This window comes from Myodes glareolus, chromosome 22 (assembly GCF_982192425.1).
Source record: "Myodes glareolus chromosome 22, mMyoGla1.1, whole genome shotgun sequence".
Lineage (NCBI taxonomy): Eukaryota > Metazoa > Chordata > Mammalia > Rodentia > Cricetidae > Myodes > Myodes glareolus.
Genome location: NC_142047.1, coordinates 56,150,593 through 56,177,486, shown reverse-complemented (window position 1 = coordinate 56,177,486; position 26,894 = coordinate 56,150,593). Strand labels below are relative to the sequence as shown.

The 26,894-nt window shown below is 47.1% G+C and overlaps 1 protein-coding gene across 1 annotated transcript in view; it reads right to left on the bottom strand.

Annotated features, from left to right (window-relative positions):
• Positions 1–16,832, bottom strand: part of Slc35f3 (solute carrier family 35 member F3) — a 221,141-nt gene extending 204,309 nt beyond the window's left edge. The window contains exons 1-2 of the mRNA XM_087900607.1: positions 16,523–16,832; positions 15,967–16,196 (exon numbers count right to left, since the gene is read on the bottom strand). Coding sequence (XP_087756733.1) covers positions 15,967–16,196; positions 16,523–16,575 — 283 coding nt within the window. The 5' untranslated portion in view covers positions 16,576–16,832. The remainder of the gene's footprint in view (positions 1–15,966; positions 16,197–16,522) is intronic.
• Between the last annotated feature and the right edge of the window lie 10,062 nt (positions 16,833–26,894).

The following is a 26,894-nucleotide window of genomic DNA, read 5'->3' as shown; positions in this document are numbered from 1 at the left end:
ACTCTCCGCTTCAGAGGCCAATCCCCTGACGGCAACTTCAGCAGCTGATGCCGGGAGTGTGGGCACAGGGGCTGCCTTGCCATCCTGCTGCACTGCTTCCTGCCTGGCAGTCTTCTTCATGGTTCATGCTGTATGCATCTCGTGGTGCCCTCCTTACTCTGACTAGCCGAGAGAACCCATAGCTGCCCAGGAGGCACCGTATATGCAGTGCCAGGCTGTTCCTGCTGCAGCTTGGGCTTAAGAAACTCTGAAAACCCATCTCTGACACTCACAGTGGCTGTGTTCTGGTCCCAGAGGGGAGGCTTCTGGCTTACCAAGCATTAGGTGTACCCTGCAATGTGCACCCTGAGAGATGAGTGAAATCGCAGAATCCTTGTCAGGGTGCAATGGGGCATTTGGAAAAACATTTTTCTGAGCCCCTCTTTCAAACTATTTTTCCTCAGGAGTCCGAGACATCACCACATGGGAACATTGCTGGCCTTGTTACTTATTTCTTCAGCATGTGCTCTGAAAGAGAGGCCCATTTCCGGTCCATCACCTGACTGAACAACTTTTGATTTTATTTCCTGTTGAGTCAGAATCTAGAGGCACGCAGTGGACTTCCAGGCATGCTCTGTGAATAAGGCTTCTACTGACAGTCTGGCCTTGGGGTGAGCGGCAAAGACCATTTAAATAGCTGTGTCTTTTCTTCAAACATAGCTCACTGTCCAGCCATCAGTACTGACCTCAAATCACCCATTCCCATCTATCAAGGTCCTGCACCAACACAAACCAAAGGAAAATCCTCTTCCCCGTCAGTTAGTCACCCGAGTTTGATCCCCAGAGCCTATATAAAAGAGGTGGAGACTGTGGCTCACCGACCAGCCGGTCTAGTTGAGACTTTGGCTCAACAAATAAGGTTGTTGAGCTTGCTTGCTTCCATAGGTGATTCATTCTCTCTCTCTCTCTCTCTCTTTCTCTCTCTCTCTCTCTCTCTCTCTCTCTCTCTCTCTCACACACACACACACACACACACACACACTTCTGATGTGAATTTTCAATTATTAGCAGAACTATAAAAATCCCACTATTTTGGTTAAGGGGTCACTATCTCTGTGAGGAGACACCATGACCGAAAAGCAAGCTGGAAAGGAAAGGATTTATTCGTCTTACACTTCTGTATTGCTGTTCATCATCGAAGGAAGTCAGGACAGGAACTTAAATAGGGCAGGAACTGATGTAGAGGCCATGGAGGGGTGCTGCTTACTGGCTTGCTACCATGGCTTGCTCAGCCTGCTTTCTTACAGAACCCCGGACCACCAGTCCTGGGGTGGCACCACCCACAATGGCCCTCCCATCAATAACTAACTAAGAAAATGCCTTACAGCTGGATATTTTGGAGGCCTTTTCTCACTTAAGGTTCCCTCCTTTCAGATAATTCTAGTTTCTGTGTCAAGTTGACATAAGACTAGCCAGCACACCTTCTTTACCTGTTATATATTTTATATTCTCCAAACACAAAAGCCAAATGCCTCGTGGGGCATAGAATGGTCAATCATTAATCTTCCAGCTCTGTGCCGCAGATAGGGGCATGTTCCCGTAGCACCATCTAATTAAGGAACTTTGCATAACCCTTCTGTCCCTATCACAGGGCTAACTTCATACTTTACCATTAACCAGACAGCAGTTTCAGGAAACTTCCGGCACCTGGCATAACTTGTGTCTGCTCTGGAATGAGGGGCCCTTTGTGTATGCTTATAGTTTCTGAGGTCTTCGCGGCCACTTTGCACAGTCTTTTCCCACTGGGAGAATCGTTTGCATGAGAGCTGCTTTCAGTTCCAGGCCAGCCTGGGCTACAGAGTGAGACTCTGGCCAAGAAACGCAAAGCAGAACCATACAAGCCCAGAGTAGAATTCTTGTTTTTACCAAGGGGCACCCCAAGAGACACAAGGAAGCCAACAGAGGGAATGGACAAGCTCCTCTTCACCATGGTGACAGCTTCACAGCAACATCTGCTCAAACTCATCCAAGTGCATATAGGAATCGTGTGCCCAGCTTTCCGATTCAACGGAATCATTTTTATTTTAAATGTAGCTTCTGGAGGATTGTGAAAGTGAGGCCAGCCTAGACTACATACATATCAAGACCTTTGCATAAGAAACAAAAAGCAATTAGCCTCACGGGTTAACAATCAGCAGTCCCAAAGATAATGGTGAATGAAAGCATCCCCTTCCTGTAATATGGAAAGGTGATTCCCTGGCAGGCATTGAGCATTCAACTCATAGACTAACTGATTTTAAAGTCTCATCAAAATGTATCCAACGGATCCCACAAACACGCCAGCCACTGCTTAGATGCTGGAGGCACTGCCAGGTTCTGTCCTCTGGAGATTTCCCTAACTTATCCTGCTGTCATGGGATGGCAGCACGTTAAACCAATGATCATTTAGGCGCAGTTGAGAATGTGAGTCGTGTACCTGCTCCTGTAGCAAAGTTAGCGTAAGACAACATCAACGCAGGTAAAGCGGGCTTCTTGCAAAGGGTCCTAATGGACCTTGGAGAATGATGACCGTATCACTACAGTAATGATGGGCAGAAATACCATAGCTACAGAAATGGGGGAAAGGCAGTCTCTCGGGGACTCGGCAACCTAGCTACCTCCATATAAGGTGTGTGGAAAGAGAACAGTCTGCCTCCCAGACTATTTCAGCTGCCTACGCTAAATGGAAGCACAGCAAGCCAGGGTTTCTGGTGGTAGAGACTGGAAGGAAAAAAGGAAGATACATCTGTGTCCAGTAGGTAAGGGGCTCGGGAAGTGTGAACTCTGGAGTGAGGGTTGCTCGCTAGTGACGCCCATTCGCAAGTCCTTTGACCAGTAATTACATTTCTGAGAACCCATCTCACAGAAGAAAACTTAAGACAAGCCGACAAGATAACACAGAAATAAACGCACGTGTTTGCTCCCTGCTTCTTGGGTCACAGCGGCCGAGCGAGGGAACCGGCTCAGGAGAATGGACAAAGAAAATGCGGTACATGCGAGTGCATACAGTTGCATACACACGGTGAAGTTTTACTCAGCCATAAAGGAGAATGAAATTCTGTCGTTTGCAGGAAAATGGGCGGAGATGGAGACCACCGTTAGGTGAAAGTATCTCAAGTCTCCTCTTTCCCTCATATCCAGAATCAAGATTTAAGTGTGTGAGGGCTGGGGTGAAATGAAGGTAGAGAGGGCGCTTTGAAAGCAGAGGAAGGACAAGGAAGGACAATGCACGTGACGTGCAAAGAGAGGAGACACAATTCAGGGGGGAAGGACAGTCACAGGGGCCAGCATGGGGCGGGGGTGACAGGACAGCGGGCACCAATTAAAACAAGGTTGGAGGCCCTGAATCTAGGCACGTTTTTGTGTCTTAGGGCACAGGAGGCTAAGCCAGCTGGTGAGGGGCTAGAAGTCTAAACTGCCAGGAAAGACGATTTCCTTCACGAAAAGAAGGAAGATTGTACAACACACAGGCTATTTGTGGGACAGTGACGTGGTAGGGGTTAGAGGGAAGTAGAGGCAGGGCGTTCTGTAGGCCCGGCTGTGTTGATCTTCACCTGGCAGGTTTTAGAAGGACCTAGAAAGTGCACCTCTAGGTGAGACTGTGAGTGTGTTTCCTAAGAGACTTAACTGAGGAGGGGAAAGCCTGCCTGAACGCCAGCAGCGGCATCCCACAGGCTGGGTCCTGCACTGACAGTAAAGAGAGAGTGAGCTGAGCACCAGCGTTCATCTCTCTCTGCTTCCTGTCTGTGGGTGAGGTGGGCCCAGCCACCTTGTGCTCCTGCTGCCATGCCTTCCCCACCACGATGGATCACATCCTCAAACTGAGAGCCAAATCACCAGCCTTCCCCCCTGAAGTTGCTGCTATTGTGTGCTTCATCACAGCAACAAGGACAGTACCGTGGTCCTTCCTACATGGGGCAGCAGTTCTCGGCTGCTGGCTGGTGGGTGGGCTGAACCCCAACTCTCTTTTTCCCGAGGACAGAGGTCAGAGTCATGCTATTCTCCCAGATTTTTTTTTTTTTTGAATTCGGATATAATAACCTGAGCTAAATTCACACAGCTTTCCCCCAGCAAGCCTGAACTCTGCTACTCCGTGACTGGAACGGTGACAGTTTCGTTTGGAAAGTGCTCTCATGGCCAAGAAGCTTGGCATCTATTGCTTAAATTCACCAAATACTGAATTGTTGCTACGACTTTTTGTGCATTCTTTGATCTGTCTGCTGACACTCGCTTATGCAGAACTGTTTGAAAGTGCATCACAGACCTGACACTGACCCCTGACCTGTTCAGGATGAGGAGCACCTCCCTTAAAATCACACAAAGGGTTATGAAGCTTAAGAAGATGGTCCTAGTAAAAAATAATCCCATAAGCCGCAGCAAGCAAATATTCTAAATTGTCTCCAAGATGGATTTTTTAGAATAGTTCCCTGATGTAGCATGAGGGGGCCGGCTTGTTGGGGTTTCCGTCCTGCCCGGTACCCCACAACCGGCATGCCCCAAGGAAAATCAACCACACAGAGATCTCTATAAGTTATAAACTGATTGGTCCATTAGGTCAGGCTTCTTATTAGTCCTTGTAACTTATATTAATCCATTATCATTATCTGTGTTAGCCATAATGGCTCAGTACCTTTCTCAGTGTGACAGCTTACATGTTCCCTCTTCGGTGGTCTGTACAGGAATGGTAGAAAACTCCCTGCTTCCCAGAATTCTCCTGTTCTCATTGCATCACCTCTACTTCCTGTCTGGTTTTCCCGCCTATACTTCCTGCCTGGCCAATCAGCGTTTTATTAAAATACATGATTGACAGAATACAGATAATTCTCCTGCACCACCCTGAAAGCTAGCCACCCATCCAATGCCACATAGAAAAGGAGACAGCCCTTCTACACACAGAAGCCTGGGAAAGAGACCTCGCGGTCTGCAAGACAGTCATTTTATTACTTCTTCACCTCTTATCTGGTTTCAGATGGCCAAGGGATCACAGCACCTAAGTCACCTCCCTCTGTATATAAAAGTCCAAAGCCATGCTAAAATTGAGGGCATGATTAGGTCTTGATTCCAACGACTTTTAGACCCCTTAATGGACCAGGATAAGCTGGAATCCCCCCCACACACACAAAAAAAACCCACAGCTTTCCTATGAGTTCAGGCTTCACATACTCCTCACAAAGAACAGAAAAAGAGGCAGACAATCAGGAAGATGGAAGCCGGATGAATGACATTCCCGGGAACCCGCCTCAGTCTGTGTTGGCGCTCAGCAAAGTCTTTGGATCCCAGACTATAGGCCCAGATGCACACACTTGTAGAGAAGGGACCCCGGATTAACTAAAGCAAGGAGCTGCCAATCCGAGATGCTTGGGTTTTGAAGATACAGGAACACAGACGTGCGTTAGAAATGTCACTGCCATCGAGTCCCCTGAGCTGGAGAAGTGCTACTGTTCTTAGGCCACCAGTGAAAATCCGTTCAAGGATCACATCGCTGGACTTGGGGACTCTCACCTAAAGGAATGGTAGAGAGTACGGGTGTACAACCGCCCGGGTGAGAACGTGGGTGCTGGGAGTGTATCACAACCTGTTTGAATTCTAGTTAGTGTTCTTGCAAACAGACCTTCCCCCCCCCCCCCCCCCGCCCAGCCAGAGAAGAAGCAAGTCTCAGCTAGCTTTCTTGGGCTCGGCAAAGGAGATGGAATGCCTGCAACAGAAAACATCAGCAAAGAAAATGGAGCTTAATTTCGTTGACCCAGTCAAGAATCTTTGCTGCTGTATAATTTCATGAGAAAGAGAAAAAGGCTTGATCTTTGGGCTCTGTCAACAAATTAGAATCCTAGTTATGGCATGAGAAAGAAAGTCTACAGAAGCAGCGAGAAAATGAGTTCACTGAAGCTTAAACCTCCACTTGTGATGGGGATGCTGGCGGGGATCTAGGCGAGTCTTAGAGCTTGATCCGTTGGAGGGATGGAGAATTGAACCTTGAAGAAAGACAGAAGACCAAGCTGAGGAAGGAAGGGATGGGAAGGGCCCTAAAACTGGAAGTCTGCTAAATGGACTCTGGCTTGGATGTTTCTCCCTTTCCCTATTTGTTCTTAGATATCCACCCCCATGCTTTTCTGTTATCTGTCCTTAAATGTCTTCTGGGAACAAGAAGCTGTCATCTCAGGGAACCCACTGGCCTTCCCTGTCTGCCTGTGTCCCTCTAACACAGAGGTTCTCCACCTTCCTAATGTGGTGACCTTTTAATACAGTTCCTCATGTTGCTACTTCATACCTGTGATTTTGCTACTGTTATGAATTGTAGTGTGAATATCTGTGTTTCCCAATGGTCTTAAGCAAGCACTGTGAAAGGATTGTTTGGCTCTCAAGGGGTCGTGAACCACAGGTTGAGAATCACTGCTCTAATACTTTCTCATGCTGAGTCTAAGTAGTTATGATGGTCTACTCAAGAGAGCATCATGTAGTATGGTTTACATACTATAGCAATTAGTCTTCGGTTGGTCAGTATTGATGCAATGTTGATGCAAATTAACACACACACACACACACACACACACACACACATATATATATATATATATATAGGCATGTAGTACACTTGTGAGATGACTCAAGACAAGAAAAAAATGAATGGGAACCAATGCAATTTATAGATTGAGTTGGGTGACCGGACCTCACGTGCACACTGCTGACCTGAGGATAGGTGTGGTTATTACCATAAAGAAGCAGTGGGAATCTTCAATAACTGAAGAAACGAATGATGATGAATGACAGAGACACCGATCTGTGAGTTGGTGGGTATGCATTTATAAATAAAAGGATATGTATGTGCTGCTACTTCATCTGCTCTGAGAGGATTCACAAAAGAATCCTCGCTCCATAGAAATGTCTGGAATTCTATGCAGTCATTTTTATGAGCCGCCTCCTGGTTCACAGACTTCTCAGCAACACCATCAAGAAATGGTGCTGAAGGGGCCAGGTAGAATGTGTGTGAGAGAGTTTTCTGTTGGTGTAACGAATGCCCAAGGGAAAAAAATGTCTTAAGGGAGGAAAGATTCCCACTGGCTCACAGTTCTGGAGTTTTGCAGTCTATGCTTGGCTGCCCCGTTATGTTTAGACTGTTGGCAAGGCAGAAACATCATTGCAGAAGGGCCTTGGGGAAAGCGTCTCTCTTCCTGGTAGACAGGAGGAAGAGAAGGAAGGGTCCTCAGACAAAACATGCCCTTCCTAGGCAAACCCCTCCTCCAATTAGGCTCTCCCTCCCGGCTCCTGACCCTGGCTATGGTGCCATCAAACAGTAAGTCTATCAGTAGATTAGTCCAACCATGGATGGAATCAGAGCCCTCATGATCATTTGTAAACGCCCCTTGACCTGATGGACAAACAAACCTTGGAACACATGCATCTTCGAGGGAACATTTTATACCCAGCACAGCGGGAAATGCCCCTTTCTTCTTCTCTCTGACCCAACACCAAGACGCCTCAGATGTCTTCTGAGAGAAGCACTAGATAAACACTGTCTATGGCAGAGCAAACACATTGATGTGCCTATAGAGCCACCTGACCTAGGGTGTTAAGAAGAAATTCTAGGTGCTGGAAAGGTGGATCCCTGGTTAAGAATACTTGTTGCTCTTGCAGAGGATCTGGGTTTGGTTTCTAGCACCCAATCTACAGCTCTCAACCCTCTATAATTCCATTCCAGAAGATTCTTCTGGCTTCTAAGGACACTGTATGCAAATGGGCTGAACAGAAATACATTCGAGCAGAACATCCACATATAAAATAAAACAAATAAATCTTTTTAAAAAAGATTGTATTCCAATGACTTAAATATTTTATATGCACCCATATATATCTACTGCATAAAATCAGATAACCTTTGAAATATTTCTATGTTCAATATTTGATAAATTGCTGACAGAGTGAAACAGTTTGGATAAGCTCTTGAAGTTTTTTATTCTGGTTTACAATATTTGCATAATCTTCAAAACATTTCTTTAGACAGTTGTGTGTGTGTGTGTATGTGAGAATGCGCACATGTATGTGTGTGTCCTCATTTGCATGTATATGTGCATGTGAGTATATCCACATGTACATGTATGGCCCATCTGTGCATGCATGCACCCACATGTGCATATGTGTATATGTGCATGAGGAGTCTAGAGGTTGGCACTGGATGTTATTCTCATGCTTGTGTAGCAAATAGTTTACTAACCAAGCCATCTTCTTAACCCTCTTTGGTGAGTTTTGGATAGACAGAGAAGAAGGAGGAGAAAGAGAAGAATGAAGAGAAGGAAAAGGAGGAAGAGGAAGTCATTTCTTGGTATTGAATGACAATACAATGCACACCCATCATAAAAAAATGTTTGTTACCCCCCCCGCACACACACACATGGTACAGACAGAATGCTGCCCAAACTCAACTCTTTCATACCTACAATGATAACTCTATCTATTCTTAAAAAGAAGATGGAATTTTATGTATGTATTGAAAGTGGGCAATCTCATTTTCTAAAACGAGAACCCTGAAACCTGAGCTGACATGCGCTGGGAAGCACTTTCATCCCTACCCTGGATAAAACTTTTAGGATATACCAGATTTTTATAGACTCTATTATTGCCAGTAGACAGTGAAGAGGATAAAAATAATTTCCTAGCAGATTCAGATCTAGTCCTGTATTGGAGATGACACACATCACACTGACTAGGAGAAGATTTGAACACCACAGAAAAACATTTGTCAAACCAGAAAACTGTCTGAGACATTACACCGAATACGTAGCTCAGCATCCAGGAGTCCCACACAGCCTGTAGCCTTCTGGGCTACAAACCATCTTAGTGCAGCACTGCAACCCCTGCAGACCTGTGCAGCAAAGCTACCTCAAGCTGCAAATGAGAAACATTTGTGGCCACATCCTAGGCGGTTGTTCAGAGGTTTGCTACCATCATTCACCCAAATAATTTACCAATCTCCTAATTGCAGGGTCCCTTTGTGGTTCTGCAGTTACTTTCTTCCTCTCCTGATGGATGCATACTGACTAATGAAGTGGACCAAATATCATGGGAAAAATATATATAAGTCTTGGAAGAAAGCTCAGCCAGTAAAAAGTTTGTCATGCAAACATGGGGATCCAAGTTCGACCCCCTGGACCTATGTAAAGAAGCACAGTAGAGTGAGCATTCTTGTAACCCCAGTATTGAGGAGATGGAGACAGGTGAATCCCTGGGCCTCACAGATCGACCAGTCTTGCCTACTTGATGAGTTCTAGGCTGGTAAGAGGCACTGTCCCAGAAAGAAAGGGGGGCAGTACCTGCAGAATGACATTTGAGGTTGACTTCTGGCCTCCACACGCAAATACCCACATGTGCATGTGTGTGTATACATGCACACACATCTATCTATTCATGCCTTGACGAGGGACAAGCAAGTACTTATCCACTTGGTGCGCCTGGGTGTCATCGGGATGCCGGAGGCTCCGGGCCTAAGTTATTTCAGAAACCAGCAGTGATCTCTCCCTTCCAGTTAGGCTTTCTTTGGTGTGTGTGGTAGTGACTGTCACTGTCAACTGGACTGGGGTTAGAATCACCTGAGAAACCGAGACACGCCTCTGGGTGTGCCTATAAGTACATTTCCAGAGGAGAATTTGGGGAGGGGGGATGCCATCCCATGGGGGTCTGTATGGAATACAAGGGGGTTGTGAGAAACCAGCACAGTGCCAACACACGCCCCCTCTGCTTCCTGGCCCACGATGTGAGCAGCTTTGCTCTGCTATGGTGGAGTGAGTGAGTCTTCCGAATCCAGCGCTGAGATAAACCCCTCCTCCCTCAGGCTGTCCATGACACAGCAAGGAAACCAGTGGAACTGGGACTATGTGTCTTATCCTACATAGACCCCAGAAAGAAATGGCCCGGGAACCTTCTCCAGGGAGAAAACTTCAAGCACACAAAATAAAATCCAGCTTCTCCTCACGATACACAGGGACAAGGGGGCTGTGGTATGAGAGCGGTGGAACCTTGGGGGCTTGAAGGAGCCTCAGCACGACCTTCAGCACGACCTTCATTTAGGAGAGAAAGGAATGAGAGGGTCCTGGAGAGCGGCATGGTTGTTTTGTGACCCACACACCTGCTGACACCTCTAGCCCAGTCTCCCCTGCTTCCTGCCCACACAGACAGACAATAACCACCTCACAGCCCCTTCATTCCTGAAGTCACCCCAGAGTCAACCACAGTTTCTGGGTTTGGTTTATTTGCTTAATGGGATTTCTGAAAGTTTCCCAGGCCAGTCTCAAACTGTGGGGATCTAGTACCAATCCTATGCTGGGTTCCCTGGGCCACACCTTCTGCTGGCAGCCTATACAAAGGACAGGGAAGAAGGAAGCTTGCTCTCACTGGCAAGTTTGTTCTTTCACGGGCATCAGCACCTATTTCTTTGGGATCTCAGTACATACTGAAGAGCAGTTGAGTCATCCAGCCTCATGGACTGAACAACTACTGGATTCGTGGACCTTCTGTTGATAGACAGTCACTGTTGGATTAGCTGAACCACAGCCTGCAACCCATTCTAACAAATCCCCAAGTCTGTATGTATAGATTCATTCTGTAAGTTCGGTCCCTGACTAATATACACCCCCACCTTATCTTTTTTTAAGACAGAGTCTCTAACTGAATCTGGAAATCACCAATTCTGCTAGAATAACTGGCCAGGGAGCCCCCACCTCTGCCTCTCTAGTGTTGGGGTCACGGGCGTGTGTTATCATGACTGTCTTTCCATGGGTGCTAGGGATACAACTCAAGTTCTCAAGCTCACTTGACAAGCCCTGAGCTGGGCAAGCCATCTTCCTAGCCCCAGGTTCTATGCTTTAATTTTCAAAACATCTTAGTAAATAGTTAATATGTACTTATACTTGAGAACCAAATCTACTCTCTGACTGTGGTGGTTTGAATAGAGACACCCCCGTAGGCTCATATATTTGAAGGCTTGGGCATTAGTGAGTGAAGCTACTGGGCAGGGATTAAGAGTGGAGGCCTTGTTGGAGGAAGTGTGTCACCCTTTGATGTTTCAGATGCTCAAGCCAGGCCCAGAGTCCGTCTCTTCCTGCTGCCTGCCAATCTAGATGTAGAACTCTCAGCTAACTCTGTCCAGCACATATCTGCCTGCCATGCTTCCAGCCATGACAATAAAAGACTAAACCTCTGAACTGTAAGCCAGCCCCAATTAAATACTCTCCTTTATAAGAGTTGCTGTGGTCACGGTGTCTCTTCACAGCAATAGAACTCTGACTACGGCACTGGCCTCTCAGTAAAGCTGTCTTCTGACGATCCCCGACTTGCCACTCACCTGCTCCCTCATCTCTTGTATTTCACACCATTTTAGAACAGCATAAATCATCAGGCCCTCAAGCAGGTCATTTGTGAGCTGCCGATTTGACTGGTGTTATTCCAAAGGGTCCAGTCATGCAGAAGCTGTGCTCTGGTGACCTCAATGGTATTGTGCATCTCATTATGCATGAAGCTCTGCTGGCAGCCTATGCACACAGATCAATCTGAAAGGGTGCTAAGCAGCCATTTCTTGAGTTGATGTATTCCATCCTGGAGGGAAGCTCTTTGAAACTAGAAAGTTCTGAGGAAGCTCATTGAGACTCAGGAAATCTGGAAGGGAGTTTCTTAAGACCCAGGAAGTAAGCAACTCATAAGTCTCAGGAAGTCCCTCAAATTGAGTAGATTCACAAAGCCCCTCCTTCATTAAGCATCTAGAAATAGGAGGGACTGAAGGAACTCAGATTAGCCCAGAGCATGGAGCAGACTCTCGGACCTGCCTGCAAGTTCTGCATGTGGCTCCAGGGATGCAGCTTCCACAAGTTAGCACCCATGCTAGTGCAGCTTTCAGAGATGCAGCTGCCTTTGTGTGATCCCTGCTCTTGTATGTAACCTCACATGACACCCCTCTGAGTAACACCAATAAACTCACTGATTTACCAAGCTAGACTTCAGTGATATGGTCTCTTTGGCCTGTCATTGGTTCCCTATCTGGGCTGAATACACATTTACCTATGTCTTTCCGGGAATCACGTCACATAGCATCTGGCACAGCAACCAAGAAGACTGTCACCTCCAGAAGCCTGTCTATTCACCGCATACAAAGCTGCTGCAATGCTTGATCCTGGAGGAGCCAGAAACATCCATGTCCTTTCCACTCTGTGCGCTACATATTGGAGACTTCAAACAGAAAATGTCTACCCTCATCCGCTACATGCTCCTGGCCTAAGTTCACATAGCCTTGGCTGGTGGGAGGAAGCTAGAGACGGTGACTGGCTTGTTTTCCACCCTATGAATGGCTTAATACTAAACCCAACAGCATTCTAAGATCAAATCATTTTCATCTCAACACGCTAGCCCTGCTCACGTCTATCCCAACATGTTGACACTGTGTGGTATTAATGAATGCATATAAAAGCAATTAATCCTCTTTGGAGTGTTTTAGACCAGGCACATTGTAAAGAGACCCAGAAGAGACTTCTGCACAGTGAGGCATGACCCCATTCTCCACATAGCTATTTCTAAAAAGTGCTTCTATTAGAAAAGAGTGTGAGAAAGAGCCATTCTGAAGCCATTAGGGGATCCTTTGACAAAGTGAAATGTCCCTGCTCAGTGTAAGCACAATTTCTCAGTTTCTCTGTACTGACCTTACTGTAGCTGTTGGTTTAAGGCGAGCTGTGTCACCCTTGCTTCTGGATGAAGGTGAACCCGTGCTAGGAACTCCGTCTTCCATTCCCCAGCTCTGTGTCTTGCCATGAGACAAGTGTCCCCAAAGAACCCGCCAAGTGAGGAAGCACCAGGAGGTTCCATCTGGGAAACTCTAGGTATGCTATTTCCCTGTGCAGATTAGCCAAGTTCCAAACATGTCAGGTGCTGTAGGCTGCCTGTCCATATACACACACGAGGCACTCCCAACTGTGGTCCCTTCCTTTCCGTCTAACCTCTCTCCCAACCCATGTCTACATCAGGGGAGGAAGCAAGGGAAATGGCTGAAAACATCCCAATCACTCCTTTTCCTCTGGTCTGGCCTAAGGTGAGAAAGCAAAGGATGCTGTTAGGAGAAGCTGAAGAACTCTCCAGGAGCTATCAGCAACTGGGGCCAGTAGAGGAGTTAGGAGAGCAGTGGGAGCGTCCAGCGCCATCGAGTATTCCCATCACAAAACCCCAAAGAATGGTCCAAGAGGAGAGGAAAGGTGAAGAGAACCCAGAGGGCTTGCTTGTTGGTGCACAAACTTAGGGTTCAGAGTAACCAAGTAGTTCTGAACCAAAGGCTCACCCCACAGAGGACATCTGTCAGTGCCTAGAAATACTCTGGTTGCCAATGGGGGAGGAATGGCAATCTTCTGTCAGCCAATGAGCAGAAGCCAAGGATACTGTTCAATACTGGCAGCCCCCACACAACAAAATGATCTAAAAGACATCGACAGTGACAAGGTTCAAAGGCTTGGAGCTAAACCAAAGCGTAGCACCAAGAGTTCTGTCTTAGTAACTCAGTTGGCAAAGTGTTCGTCTAGGAAGCATTGTGGCCCAAGTTCAGTACCCAGAACCCACATGAAAGGACAGGTTGTCATGTTATGTGTCTAAAATCCCAGCACTGGAGAGGTGGAAACAGACCGGTTTCCTGGGGCTTGCTGCACAATCAGTCTAGCCTACTCAGCAAATTCCAGGTCTGTGAGAGATGATGTCTCAAAATATAAGCAGATAGCACTTGAAGAATGACTCCAAAGGTTACCCTCTGGTCTGTGCACATACATGCATGCGTGTACACACACACACACACACACACACACACACACTTCACTTTGTAATCACTGTCTCTTCTAGTTGGTTGAGTTCATGTATCACACAACAAACTAAGCAGCAAACTGGTGCCCGCAGATGGGTATACCTCCATGTTTTTATTTTCAGAGTTGGGTAGAAATGGCAAACAGCAGAACGCTGCCCTAAAACCTCTTCTGCTGCATGAATAAAACATTAGCACCTCTAAATTTAAACTTAAAGCCAATTAATTCATCAAAATGTCACTTGTCACCTAAAGCATTTTAGTAGCAAGGAAGTACCTTGGAAGAAGAAAGAATCCTCACAGGGTTAGAGGGAATGAATGGGCTGAGGATTTTGTCCACAGGGCAAGAACCACTGTGGCCTTCCCTACCCCCACGTAGTCCTTCAGAGGAGCCTTGGGCAAAAGGTGTCTAAGAATATTGTTGGGGGCACAAGTGCCTTGCTCTCTATGTGGTCTTTCCTAAGTTTCACTGTAAAGTATGCTGAACACAGTCATCGTGTTCCAAAGCTGCTCACCAGCCCCCAAAGTCACAAACCTCAGCCATGGCTTTCGAGCCAGGGATACAAGGAACCATAAAAATAAACCTTATTATGACTTCAGGACTGAGAGATAACTTCTCAAAGCCTGTAATTTATAGCATTGTCTTTAATTATAAGAAAGTAGAGAATGTAGACACAAAATATAGAATATCTATTTTCTAACAGACGCTCCCCAAACCGGAAGACAGGATCCTCTACACACCCTCAGGAAAGCTCGGTTTTGAAAGACTCAACTTCTTACCCTGTGCTAAAAGGCTCTCCGTGACAGAGAACTCCCTTCTGCAATAGAAAGCCAACGCAGGTAACAATCTTAGCAGCAGAATCACAGACAGGAGCATTAGAAAGGTTTAAACTGAGTTACATACGATCTCCACGGACACTTAAGGTCAAATCAGACCATTGAAATCAAGCACTCAAACCCCGTACCATTCACTGCAAATAACAAAATGAACAAGCTCACACCCAAGTGGCTGGACTAGAAGGTGTTAAGAATAATCTAAGTAGAAACACACTCTTACCGGTGAATATTATTAAATTATACAGCAAATGTCTTTCCCCCTAAAAACCAATACATCATGTTCTAATCCCCAGCAATAAAAGGTTAAAAGACCATTCAGAATTACCAAACTGTTAGTCTAGACTTTTTTACACATGAATGATTCATGCTCACTTCTCCAACCCACTGAGGGGCAAGTTGTGATCTTTCTGCAGTGTCTAACTACAAAGGTATGACACAAGATCCTGATATTTCAAACAATATCTTGAGTTTGTTTCAAGCAGCTCTCTCTCTCTCTCTCTCTCTCTCTCTCTCTCTCTCTCTCTCTCTCTCTCTCTCTCTCTCTCCTCTCTCTGAAAACAAAATAAATGTAAATGGCACCAAATAAGCCCTGCCCCCACAGCTCATCAGGGCTGCCAAGGTCGGCAGCTGATGCCCAGGGTAAAGTTTGAGTTCCCCCACCTGGCACCAAGCACTCATCTTTTCAGACACTCACTTAAGTATCTAGAAAGATCCAGATAAAATCCTTGCATTTAGAACCCTTATAGTCCTAAAGCAAAGAAACAGGGCTAGGTCCAGCGACTCTTCATCATTTGTGTCTGAGAGACACAGTTAAAATCCAGGCTGCCCCAAAGCCTGAGCTCTGCTGAGCCAAGGGCACCAGGATCCAATCAGAAACCCACTCAGTCAAGGACTGACATAGTTAAAATCCAGGCTGCCCCAAAGCTTGAGCTCCGCTGAGCTAAGGGCACCGGGATCCAATCAGAAACCCACTCAGACAAGGACTCTGCTTCTCTGAAGCATTTCTTACGGACAACTACAACAGGCGTGTCCTCAGAGTCACTTGGAAGTGGACACGTGTCTGGGTGGTGGGGGGAGATAAAGATGCTGTATCTGGGAAGCAGAAAGCAGAGCGAATGTAACAGAAAGTCCCCCAGTGGCTTCGGTGCAGGAGAACTGCCTCCAGGCCTCTTTATTGAAGTTGCCAATCCGTGTGCAGGAGGGAGGGTGCAATGGTCCTTCCCTCTGCACTTCCCTGGCTGCTGTGTCTCTGGCAGGGAGACCACCAGGGGGTAGGGAGATTACGTAGGGGGTCTTACTTTTGTAGCTCGTCGCCCAGGGCTGGTAGCCATAGTAGCCTGTGATGCGCAGGATCCGTTCCTCGATAGACGTGAGTCCCACTGGCCCGCTAGTGAGGTCTTCCACGGAGCGCGACCATTTCAGATCCTCCTTGATGGCCTCGTCCACCACCAAGAACTTAAGCTGCCGGAGCTGAGGACTGATGTCGGACAGTCTCCGCGGGCTGACGTCCGGTGACCTCCTCATACCACTGAGGTCGCGGGAAGGCGGGATGAGTCAAGGGCAGAGAGGGGGAGACGTCAGTGAGGACCGGTGAGGACCCATGGCTGTTCCCCTCGTGCTGCTTGCCATATGCCCTGCTCCCGGGAACCTCGGCGTCGGGTCCCGCGCCCTCCCCTGGGCGCCTCGGGCAACGTGAGCAGGAACGAGTGGCCGGGAGACGGTTCTGAAACTTCCCCGGCTCAGCCGCACACGACAGTCCCTCCCTCCCTCCCCGAGCGTGGCAGTGCGGGCTGAGCAGGGTCCGGGTGCCGGGGACCACCTGCCTGCCCCTCCCGCTCCTGCGGCGCTACTCACACAGCGATGCTCTTGGCCCTGGGAGCGCCGCCTGGAAACTCTCGGATACCCATGGGCGGCGGCAGCCAGTGGCCCCGGGCGCCCAGACTGGAGCCGGAGGAGCCGCGGCCCGAGCTCCCCGCAGCCGCTGCGAGGGTCCGGAAGCCCGTGGTCGCTCGGGGCTCAACCCGGCCACTCCAGGCGGGTTCCCGGCGCCAGCTGCCGGGAGCTGGTGGCAGAGCAGCGCCGCGCCCCCCGCCTGTCACTGCCGGCGCCCTAGCACGCGCGATCGCGGTCGCCGGAGCTCCGGAGAGCGCGCCTGGCAGTGCGCTCCGGAGCCACCCGGTGTGAGGCTGTGGCGGCCCCGGCGCGCGTGGACCGGGCGGGGGCGCGCGTCCCGATCCCAGCCACCTGGTGTGTGCCCGGCTTCGGTTTCCCAGTTCTGCAACCTTAGAGCGAGGGACTTGTCACGGTCCTGGCGCTCGTTCTGGTTTTACACGTGAGTCTCGGCACCCCCTCACTCTCCACACACACCCCAACATACACCACCCCAAAGAGCGATGCTAAAAAGCAAACTAACCTGGCGTTTCACAGCACACACTAAGCGGTCAATTAGACAAGGTGGTGATTGCTAGGTCAGACAGGGTCCTCAGCTCACAAGCTCAAGGATGAGGCCCCTACTGCTTCTGTCCCCTCTGCAGAGACTCCCGTCCTAGTTAGCTTCCAGTCAGTTTTTGTGCCTTGTTCCCAAGCCACTCCAGACCACCAAATCGCCCTCCATACCACTCTTCTTCACTGAGCACAAATTTTAAAAAACACACGGATATATATAGAATATATAACCTTATCGAGTCCCCAAAGACTACTTTGGATTATAGCTAGACTCTGCTCCTTTTTTTTTTTTTTTTTTTTTTTTTTGGATGTGAGATGCATTTCCTCCAAGAGTTCAAAGTGCAGGCAGGCAATACTTTATGTGTTGCTGTAAGGGAAGATGTATTGTTCCTCGGTGAACTAGGAATAGAAGGGAACTCATTTTTCTCAACTCGATAAAAAGAATTCGCCAAGACTTGCTGCTAGCAGGTAAGGAGCCACAACTTTCCCCGTTAGATGAGAGGCTACCAAGGGCTATCTTTGTCGTACCCCTACAACATCCTACAGAGAGTCCTAGCCAATTAAATTACTCAAGAAAGGGAACATAATGGATGCTTTTAGGATGAAGTAAAAGAGAAAGGAAGGAAGAAAGAAAGAAAGAAAGAAAATGGTTTTTTGCAGGTAATAGCACTGCTGATATAGGAAGTCTCAAAAATATAGGAAGTCTCAAAGATCAATCACAGAAACTTCTGGAATTAATAGCTGTGATATTGATAGCTGATATAACAGCTCAATCGTCGATTGGATGTGATCATCGATTGGATGTGCATTAGAATTACCACAGGGCAAAACTTGTCTATGTGGGAGTTTCTAGGTGTGGGCAGCTCACTCCATGCCCTGGCTCCGGGGCTGAACACGAAGGAGGAAGTGAGCTGAGCACCAGTGTTCCTGTCTCTCTGCTTCCTGATGATGGATGCCACGTGACCGAACACCTCATGCTCCAGCCACTATGATGGACGGAGTGCATTTTAAACCCTTCTACCTCAAGTTGTCTTTGTCTGGTATTTTACCATAGCAACACATGGAGTACCTAATACAACTGGTTTTCACAGAGGCTGAAAGAGTCAAAGTTAAGGGACAAAACCTAGCCGCTTTCCTATATACTTACCATGGACAATTGGAATTTGAAAGGGAACAAACAGTACTGTTCACAGGACTTCTAAAAATGTAAATTTAGAGATGGATTTGATACAGACATTATCTACATAAGACAAATTACAAAGTTCAAATGAGAGAAACAAAATTTCAAGTGAGCACATTGACCCAGGTGTCTTTGAACCTCTGTGCATGCAGCCCCTTTTCTCAAGGATCTGCCTTCCCTGGCTTCTGGGTCAATGACGGAAATGACCAGGTGGTGGCCCCATCTGGGTGCCTTGGTTCTTCATTCATCTTTCAAGGATTTCAGTGTTGGAACCAGGATAGTGAGAGCCAGACAGTCCAGGAGCATTTGGCGTCAGAAGCGATGACATCCGTTACCTGAAGGAGGCCCGGAGTTTAACATTTTCTGTTCACAATAAGACCTCAATGAATACATTAATGGACACAGGGTTGTGAGCCAGGCTAATCAATGCCATTGCCCAATATGGACGATAATCTGCACAGACATTTCTACAGCCTCTTACAACCAAGATTTATTTATTTTTATTTTATGTGTGTGTTTGCCTACATGTATTTAAATGTACTTGCGTGCAGCGCCCATAGAGACGAGAAGAAGGCCTCAGATCCTCCGGGGTTGGAGTTACAGACACTTCTCAGCTGCCATCTGGACACTGGGTATAAATCTCAGGATCTCTACAAGAGCAGCAAGTGCTATGGACCCTTGGAGCCATCACTCCAATACTCTATAGCTGTCACTCCAATACCCTATAGCTGTCACTCCAATACTCTACAGCCGTCACTCCAATACCCTACAGCCGTCACTCCAATACCCTACAGCCGTCACTCCAATACCCTACAGCCGTCACTCCAATACCCTACAGCCGTCACTCCAATACCCTACAGCCGTCACTCCAATATGCTATAGCCGTCACTCCAATACCCTACAGCCGTCACTCCAATACCCTATAGCCGTCACTCCAATATTCTATAACTGTCACTCTAATATTCTATAGCCATCACTCCAATACCCTATAGCCGTCACTCCAATACCCTATAGCCGTCACTCCAATACCCTATAGCCGTCACTCCAATATTCTATAACCGTCACTCTAATATTCTATAGCCATCACTCCAATATTCTATAGCCGTCACTCCAATACCCTATAGCCGTCACTCCAATACCCTATAGCTTATTCTTCCTACCAGTAAATAAACTCATAAACTCTTAAATATTACTTTATTGAGATATACTCTTTTTTCGACACGAGGATGGCTCGTTTTCCTGAAAATGTTCAGATGCCCCTGAAATATTTAGAATATTTTGTAGATGGTGACTTCTGTCTTTGTCACCAAGACCCACGGGGACTGGCTTCTCTCCACCCACTAGTCCTACAGCCACTTGGAAGATAGCCACTCAGAGGCTTCATATCAATTGTAATTGTTTGGCCAATTACTTAGGCATATTATTGACCAGCGCTCATAATTAACTTAAATAAAGTTCCTACTAATCTGTATATCGTCACGTGGCTGTGGCTTGCCAATGATGGCCTGGCATGCTACTCCTTTGGTGGCTTCGTGGTGTGTCCCTCCCTCTGCCTTCTTTCTTTCTGTATCTTCGTTTGGATTTCCTGTCTGGCTCTATTTTGCCTGGCCACTGGCTGAAACAGCTTTATTCATCAACCAATGAGAGAGACACACATTCACATCATAAGGAGGACATCCTACATCAATATTTAGCAGATACATGTCCATTTTAAAATTGAACTAAGTAAACATTTATTGAGGGCAGGACAAAGAGGCTAGAACACCAATTAAGACAAATGTGTTGCCCCACCCCCACCCCAATTGAGCGTGGAGCACCATAAACAAACAAGTAAATGAAGACTGGCCCATGTGGCCCTGATCCTTGCACACAGAGTCTCTAGAAACTGAAGAACATGTTTCCAAGTCATCACCCTTACCTGGGATGGGAGACCAGGATCAAAAGGATGTCAGAGATGCTTTCTTGCGTGAGAAACCAAAGTAACGTTGAAAACTAGAACGTTGCCTGTAGATGCAAAAGTAGAAGGAGAATAATAGGGAGAGGATCCAGAGACAGAGGAGCAGAAGAGGAGGCCCAAGGAGGAGGAGGAAGAGGAGAGGGAGGAGCAGAGTGGAAGTCATTAGAGAAGAAAGAGCAATGGTTGGAAAGTGTGCCCAGGAACTTGTTTGGAGAGTGTGATGGTACTTATTGTCAACTTCACAAAACCTAGTCTCTGGGGAGAAGGGACTCTGGACAGGCTGGGGAGAGGGGGCTGTCTGGACTGTGTTAAGATGGGAAGACCTGCCCGGTGAGAATGGTGACATCCCTTCGTTGTGACCCCAAGCTGCATAAACAGAGAAAAGGAGCCCAGCGCCGTCATTCATCGCTCCCTGCTTCCTGAGGATCTGTGAGCTAAAATAAACCATTTTCTCTAAATTTACCGCTGTCAGCTCATTTTATCACAACAACTGGAAAAGGAGCGAAGACAGAAGATACAGTGTTGCAGTGGGAAGCAACACAGGCAGGGTGGCCTTACCAAAGGGCTTAGTAAACAAAGCCAGCATCCTCCCTTCTCAGAATGCTTGCTGGTTTCTTCCTACTCCATATCCAGAGTAATCCTCTCAAAGATCAAAACTCATCCTTGGAAAACTTTCAGTTGTTGCTTTCCTTAAATCCTTAGCCTTGTCCCATCCACCTGCTCCCTCTTCTCCTTCTGCAGCTGTCTCCCTCTCTCCATCCTCCTGTCTCTCACAGCCTGAGAGATCCAACCTCCAAAATAGAATGCACCATGCCATGCCATCTCTGCCTGAAAATCGGGGCACAGCTGACCTCTACGACCTTGTGATACCTTCACCCCCTTTACCTTTATTGAGCCCCTCCCTCCAGAAAGCTTTCTCTGGCCCTGATGGAGTAGACTGGTTCCTTCCAACACAATCCTTTAATGCTCTACTGTGGCCTTCATAACCCTGGTTGGGGCTTTGTGACAAGTTAATTTACAGAGTTATTTGATTAATGTCTGTCTCCTCCACTCAGCTAGAAATTCTGCGAGGTCAAGATTCCTCTACCTTCTTCTTGACCCTCACATCTATCTTCACGTCTATGTAGGCATGGCTCATAAAATCATTTCTTAAATAAATGAGCAAAGGGAAAAGCAGAGAATGAAAGCGTTTGGACAATAAGATATGTGAGGGACGGAAGGAACACGATTTGCAGAATTTATTTAGACTTTCTGTTCCTATCAGTTCCCATTTCTGGGCTACCAGTGATTCGCCTTCAAAGAATGGCAGGGACGGACTTTCCACTTCCTTGCAGCTTATCTCTCTGGGGACTCTTACTCCAGCCTTCCTCCAAACTTCATTTTTCAGCTCAGACAGCATGCCTATCAAAAAAAAAAACGCCCTGTTTTTTGAGTCAGACATTACTTCAAATGCTGTTTTCTAGTCTCAAAAAGTACACCCTCAGTGTTAGGTAGTGTGTCCCAATTTTGGTCCCAAACATAGTTGTCGTAACATACATCTCTGATGTGCTTAAGGAAATTTTGCATGTTAGAATGGGTGGGTGGAGGGACTGATGACTGACAACTCAATACAAACATACTTACCTGGATGTGTAGGTGGATGATGGAGAGGCGGATGGATGGATACTCACACATGATGCATTTTGCTTACCTCTTCCAATGAGTGGTAGCCTTTTTTTTTGTTTCTGTTCTAATTCATGTAGCATTCAAGCATAAGGAAATTCTGTTGGTGGATTTACCAATAATGTGGGGAGTGCTGTGAGTTCCTGACATGGTACAATTTCCATTAGGGAAGAAAGATTTATTGAGACCATGCCAACATTTGATTAGACTAGCTGCAACTGGTATCTTCAGCTGTGATCAGACCATGACTACAGCAACAATGATGCTCCATGTGGGCTGGGGCAACAGCCCAAAGAGCCCAGTCACTAGAACATTGCCTCGGGCTCAATGCACAGAACTCACTACAAAAAAACAAACAAACAAACAAAGCTAGGCATGGTGGTTCAAGATTGTAAGCCCAGTGGGAAGGTAAAGACAGACAGATCCCAGGTATACAATAATCAGCCTATCCAGCTTCCTTGGCAAGTTCCAAGCCAGAGAGAGATCCAGACTGAAAAAGAAAATGGAGTACGTTAGGAAGGATACCTGAGGATGTTTTCTGGTCTACACATGTGTGTGAACCTACACACACACACACACACACACACACACACACACACACACACGGGAAACAGAGACAGAGAAGGAGAAACAGTACTTCTCCACTTACCTTTATTCCATTATAGAACAGAATGAACTCGAAGAGAGACTAAAAGTTAGAAAAGACAAAAACAAGAAATAGATGCAGCCTACATCTTGTGGAATAGCTTCTAGATCCAAAGAATTAAGGACACAGTGGCAAAGGCTCTGAAAATAGATAGCCAGCTTTCTAGGGTTAGGGGCCTCTGGCTCACAGGAGTTGCCTTTAAGTGGAAAGGGGGGGGGGGTTGTGGACAAGGAAACAAACAAAGGAAGCAGACATAAAGTCACATCTATGCAAGATTTTGATGAATACCACTGGACCCCAGCAGGTAAAGTTCCAAGAGAAACGTATAGTCAGAGAGCCTAACAAAGAAAACTTGCAACTGTCTGACGCCGCTGGAACTGGCTTGGGAGCAGGAAACAGCTGGAGAAGTTTTATAGGCCTTAGGGAGAACCTCGGCATCAACACTGACTCCATCACAGCCAAGGAGGGCAGTGGAAAAGGTTGACCTTGCAAAGGACAAAGCCAAGGGCCCTGGGGAGGCCTGGACAAGAGTTTCTCCCTGTAGAGTTGAGTTAGGACTTCGCTAAAGAATCGGGAACTGTTTCAAAGCCAGCTCCACAGGATTTCAGCATTGCTGGGGACCGGCAGCTTCTGCCTGTTATAGCCAATCTGTGGCTGTGCACTAGTACCTGCGGCCTTGTTAGCGTTTGAGTGTGGGTACAGAACTAGACAACCTGTCCTTTCGCTAAAGATTGCCTTAGGCAGTCACGTCTGAATTTGAGAGATCAGAACACTGAAAACTGACAAGCCCCTGGGAGAGCCTGGCCTGGAAGCTTTTTGCTTCAAGGAGGAGGCCAGCATATTCTGGTGATAAGCTGAGAATGTCTTCACTGGGCAGCAAGGAAGTCCCAGACCTTTTGTCAAAAGCTATCACATCTTTCTGAATGCCCTAACCGAGGCATCAAGACTGCATATCTGGGTCCCCTGAAAAGTGAAGCCAACTGATTCCAACAGGGAGGGCCGTGAGCATGGTCACAGTATACAATATACTCGAAAAAAAATTGCCCTTATGAAACTCAACATTATGTATGTGAATATATGCCAACAAAAGACCTTAAAAGAAAAATGCAGCTGTAGAAATGAAGTTCACAGCCCTGGAAGGATTCAGAGGGTCAGCGATTCCTTCCTGTGCTTCCAAATAAACACAAATAAAAGCCACGGTCCTAATTTAAAAATAAAAATCCTGGGCTGCAGAGTTGGCTCAGTAGCTGAGAGGAGTTGCTGTGTCACTGTGAAGAACCTCGTTCAAATTCCCTCGTTCAAATTTCCTATATGAAAGGTTAGGTGTGGTCACTAGCAGGCCTGTCACCCCAGCACAGTGTGGGTGGGGATGAGGGGGCAGAGACAGGAGGATCACTGTGCTAACTGGCTGTCCGCTTAGTTTTGGATTCCAGGAGAGACTCTCAAGAGAATAAGGTGGAAAGTGTAGGGCAGGACACGTAATGTGATCCCTTGGCTTCCACAGAACAGAGATTGAGGACCCTCTTACATAAGGACGCGTACACTCCCCACCCCCACCCCACATGCACAGCCTTCCCCCGTTGCCAATGATATTACAGTAGTATGCACTGTGTCTGGCTTGCAAAATCTCCCCTTCCAGCTGCCCATCCCAGAAGACCTCCTACTGCCACCCAGGACATATCAAAATCGCTGGCTGCTGTCAATCATTGTCAGTTTTCCCCTCAGGCAGACAGCTGGAGGCACAGAAACCTATCACAAACACAAAAGCCGTCAGCCAGTGCACGCTGTTTTTGTACCCTGCTCCACCTTCCGCGTGCCCTGGCAGCCCATTTGAAATTCCTAACAATTAAATTCAAATTTTCCACATAAATTTGCATAGTCAGTCAGTCCTGTTGCCTTCCCTGGTGAGCAGCCTCTACAGTAAACTCTCCGAGAAAACTGTTTAAGTAGCCAAGAGGGTCTGGGAGTGGTTGTCTCCCAGAAACCTTTGCTGTTGATGGATGATTCGAAACTTCAGCTCTCGGCGTATTCCTTAAGGCAGGCAAATCCCTTTCTTTCTGAACGTTCTTTCACCTTTGCTTCTTTTTCCCGATAATTCTCCCGCTGATTCATGGAGGGAGGATGGTACAGTGTGCAAAGGAGAATCAGCAGGAGTGGAAGTGGAAGCTAAGTTGGTCCACAGCCTCCAAGGGAAAGTCGAGCATCCCACCCCAGCCTCTGCCCTGGGTCTGCTGGTGATTTATGCTGGCTTTTTTTTTTTTTTTATATCTGCCGAATTCTGAGGAGCAACAACCTCCTCCATCATGGGCTGTCTGAGCCATTTCTCTCTCTTAGGTCATTCAGGGTTTGAATTAGAATCCTTCCAGGTCCTGCCTGCTCAGGCTCTGTGTTCTTCACGACCTTCTGGCTGCAGGGAAAGTTGGTGACGGAGAACGTGCATTCGATAGGTCACAACCTTTCTTTGAACTCTTTCTAAATGCCGCTATCTTGAACAGAGCTCTCCTGCGACAGGAACTGGTACGTGTGTGTGCACAAACACACGGGCGTGACTTTGAGCCTTGCTCTCAGCCCCACAAGCCTCCGAGATTACCATAGCCGTGGTTTGACTGTTTTTATGTTTAATTTTATTTTTTGATTATGTGTTTGTGTGTGAGGCCGGTGCACATGTCCTCATGAATGCAGTCCCTCAGCAGAGGATTCCTGATTACCTGGAGCTGGAGTTAGCAGCGATTCTGTGCCTCCTGTCATGAGTGCTAGGAACTGAACTCAGGTCCTCTAAAAAAAGTATTCATTATTTTGTGTGTGTGTGTGTGTGTGTGTGTGTGTGTTTGTGTGTGGTTTTTCAAGATAGGATTTCTCTGTGTAACAGCCCTAGCTGCCCTGGTGTCCTGGAACTAGTTTTTGTAGACCAGTCTGGCCTCAAACTCACAGAGATCCACTTGCCTCTGCCTCCCGAGTGCTGGAATTAAAGACGTGCGCCACCACTGCCCAGCATCTGTATGGATCTGAGCTAGGTCCTCTGCATACATATTACAGTGGTGTGTCTGGGTGATCTTGTAAGACTCCTAATGGAGAAGAGGGTGTCTCTTTTGCCTGTGGAGCCCTTTTCCTCCTACTGGGCTGCCTCATCCAGTCTTGATACAAGGGTTTGTGCCCAGTCTTACTGTAACTTGTTACGCTGTGTTCAGCTGATATCCCTGGGATATCTGATCTGTTTTTGAAGGGAGACAGATGAGGAGAGGCTCTGGGGGAAAGGGGAGGTGGGGGAGTACTGAAAGAAAAGGGAGGGGAGGCTGTGGTCAGGATGTATTGTATGAGAGACTAATAATAAAAAAAAAAACCTCAGCGTCCCATCTCAAGGTGCTGGGATTGAGCCCCATAACACACACATGCCTGGGAGCTTGTTGCTTCCTGTCCATTGGGATAAATGTTATATGGGCACCCTTATGCCATGCTTCCTTCACTCCGCAGTCTCTGGCCTCCATGGGGATTCACAAGGATCATAGCAGTGAAGGCATATGTGATACAGGTCATGTATATAAATGTGCATATGTGTTGTGTGTCCTGTGAAATGCATATGTGTGGTACTTATGTCTCCATGTCTATGTGTTGGCTATTTGCATATGTGTTGTGTGTCCTGTGAAATGCATATATGTGGTACTTATGTCTCCATGTCTATGTGTTGGCTATTTGCATATGTGTTGTGTGTCCTGTGAAATGCATATGTGTGGTACTTACGTCTCCATGTCTATGTGTTGGCTATTTGCATATGTGTTGTGTGTCCTGTGAAATGCATATGTGTGGTACTTATGTCTCCATGTCTATGTGTTGGCCATTTCTCTTGCTGCTGTGCTCAAACACTGAAGAGTCATAAGGAGGAAACTTCTTTGGGCTCATGATATGTGGGCACAGTCCATTATGACAGGGAGAGCGAGGTGGTGCGAGCCTGAAGCTGCTTGTTTATGTCTGGGGTGACCAAGAAGGAGAGAAAGGGGACGTCAGTGCCCAGACAGCTTTCCCGTTTGCCCCCTTCACCTCCTTCCAGCCTCAGACCCTCAGATGGTGCCGTTCCTGTTCTGATTGGATCTCCCCCATCAGTTGTCCTCTCTGGAGATGTCCTCACACACACAAAGCTGTGCTTCAAAATGCCATAAGCTGATAGTGATGACAAACCATCATCACACACAAAGTATATATAGCGTATATATGCATGTATTACATATGTGTAATGTTGTCTACACATAGGACATTTATTATGCTCACTATGGCTGTGTGTCTGAGTGTGTCTACGTATGTATCATATATACATAAATAAATTCTGCTCTCTTCAGTGTCA